General features: G+C 40.5%; 1 protein-coding gene across 3 annotated transcripts in view; it reads right to left on the bottom strand.

Moving 5' to 3' along the window:
- Positions 1–1,497, bottom strand: part of znf385d (zinc finger protein 385D) — a 95,903-nt gene that overhangs the window by 27,278 nt on the left and 67,128 nt on the right. For all 3 annotated transcript variants that reach the window (XM_014016392.1, XM_014016394.1, XM_014016393.1), the window contains one exon: positions 996–1,164. In XM_014016392.1, coding sequence (XP_013871846.1) covers positions 996–1,164 — 169 coding nt within the window. The remainder of the gene's footprint in view (positions 1–995; positions 1,165–1,497) is intronic.

Genomic DNA, 1,497 nt, shown 5'->3' on the forward strand with positions numbered 1-1,497 from the left:
GATTTAAACGAGCAGCGGGCCCCTGATGTTCCATCAAACACATCAACCGTACGGATATTGCAGCATTAATCCGCCTTGACAATTAATTTTACTGACATGTGAGCACATTAATATTCATTACCTGCTCGGGACAAACCGACACCCACATGTGCCGCAGAAACGGCAGCAAGAAACCTTTTCTTTTTTTTTTACGTTACTGAAATGATTAATAGCTAATTATCTGTTTGGTTATTACAGGTTTTGGATAAAGGTGTGTTTTGATTATTCTGTATGGAGTGTTCCCAAGGTCAGAGCTGTTAAGGAGGAAGTTTATAATCTGATGATATTCACAAACACAGAAAACATATTAAATAAGCCACTGAGACGTATGTTTTAGAAAAAACTAAGATCATTTTAAATTTTATGGCAGCAACATGTCATCAAAAACAGCCCAGAAGCACAAAATGCATTACAAAGAGCATGTTTGGAAGTAAAGATGGGTCTAAAATCTGTCTAAAATGTCTAAAACTGGAAATATGTTGAATCTGAATGCTCATAATCTCATCAACGGATTAAATAATCTGAGCCCTAAGGTTGAAAGTCTATACTGGATGGTGTGGTCGTGACTTTTGGGCCCTCAGGCAATAAAAAAGCTTCTGGTTCTGGACTCTACAGATCACTCTCTGCAAACACAGTTCACCGTGTCATCCACAAATGCTGCTTAAAGCTCTATCGCGCAATAAAAGCTCATTCAAAACAGGCCGAGGCAAAATGGAAGAACCGTTCTGAGGTCAGACGGATCCAAATCTGAAACTTTTTCTGGAAATTTGAATCACATTAAAAAGAAGAACCATTCAGGCTGATATCAGTGACCCAGTTCAGAGGCCAGCCTCTCTGATGGTATAGGGGTGCATCAGCTTACATATACATATGTATACAAACATACATAACACTTAAAGCACCAAAGACACAACTAAGAAGAAAGTGGACAAGTTGAGAGAAGAAGAAAAACAGACCTTTCCCGTTGGTGCCGTTGGGGATGTGCGACGTGTTGACGCCCTTGGCCGTCTCCTGATTGGCCGTTTCCTTGGCGCCCGTTGAGCCTTTCAGCTTACTCTTCGGGGTTTCCAGGGATTTTAGCTTCTTGGCGTGTTTGGTGCCCTTGTAGTGGGCCGACGCCTGGTTCTGAGGGAAAAAAACAACAAATGAGCCAGATTCAAACGGCTAAATACGAGGGCGAAATGTGAAAAAATAAATCAACAAAAACAAACTAAACTTGACTTTTTAATAAAAACAAAACAATTATTACGCATTTAGTTTGTTAGTTTTAAAAATAAACATACTTTTGTGCTAAACTTCGGCTGTGGAGAGTCAGCAGTTTTGAACAGGAGACACTGAAAGCTAAACTTCAGCTGCGGAGGATCAGCAGTTATGGACAGGAGAGACTGAAAGCTAAAGTTCGGCTGTGGAGAGTCAGTAGATTTAGACAGGGGAGACTGAAAGCTAAACTTTGGCTGT

The sequence above is a fragment of the Austrofundulus limnaeus genome, unplaced genomic scaffold, assembly GCF_001266775.1.
Source record: "Austrofundulus limnaeus strain Quisiro unplaced genomic scaffold, Austrofundulus_limnaeus-1.0 Scaffold144, whole genome shotgun sequence".
In the NCBI taxonomy this organism is placed as follows: Eukaryota; Metazoa; Chordata; class Actinopteri; order Cyprinodontiformes; family Rivulidae; genus Austrofundulus; species Austrofundulus limnaeus.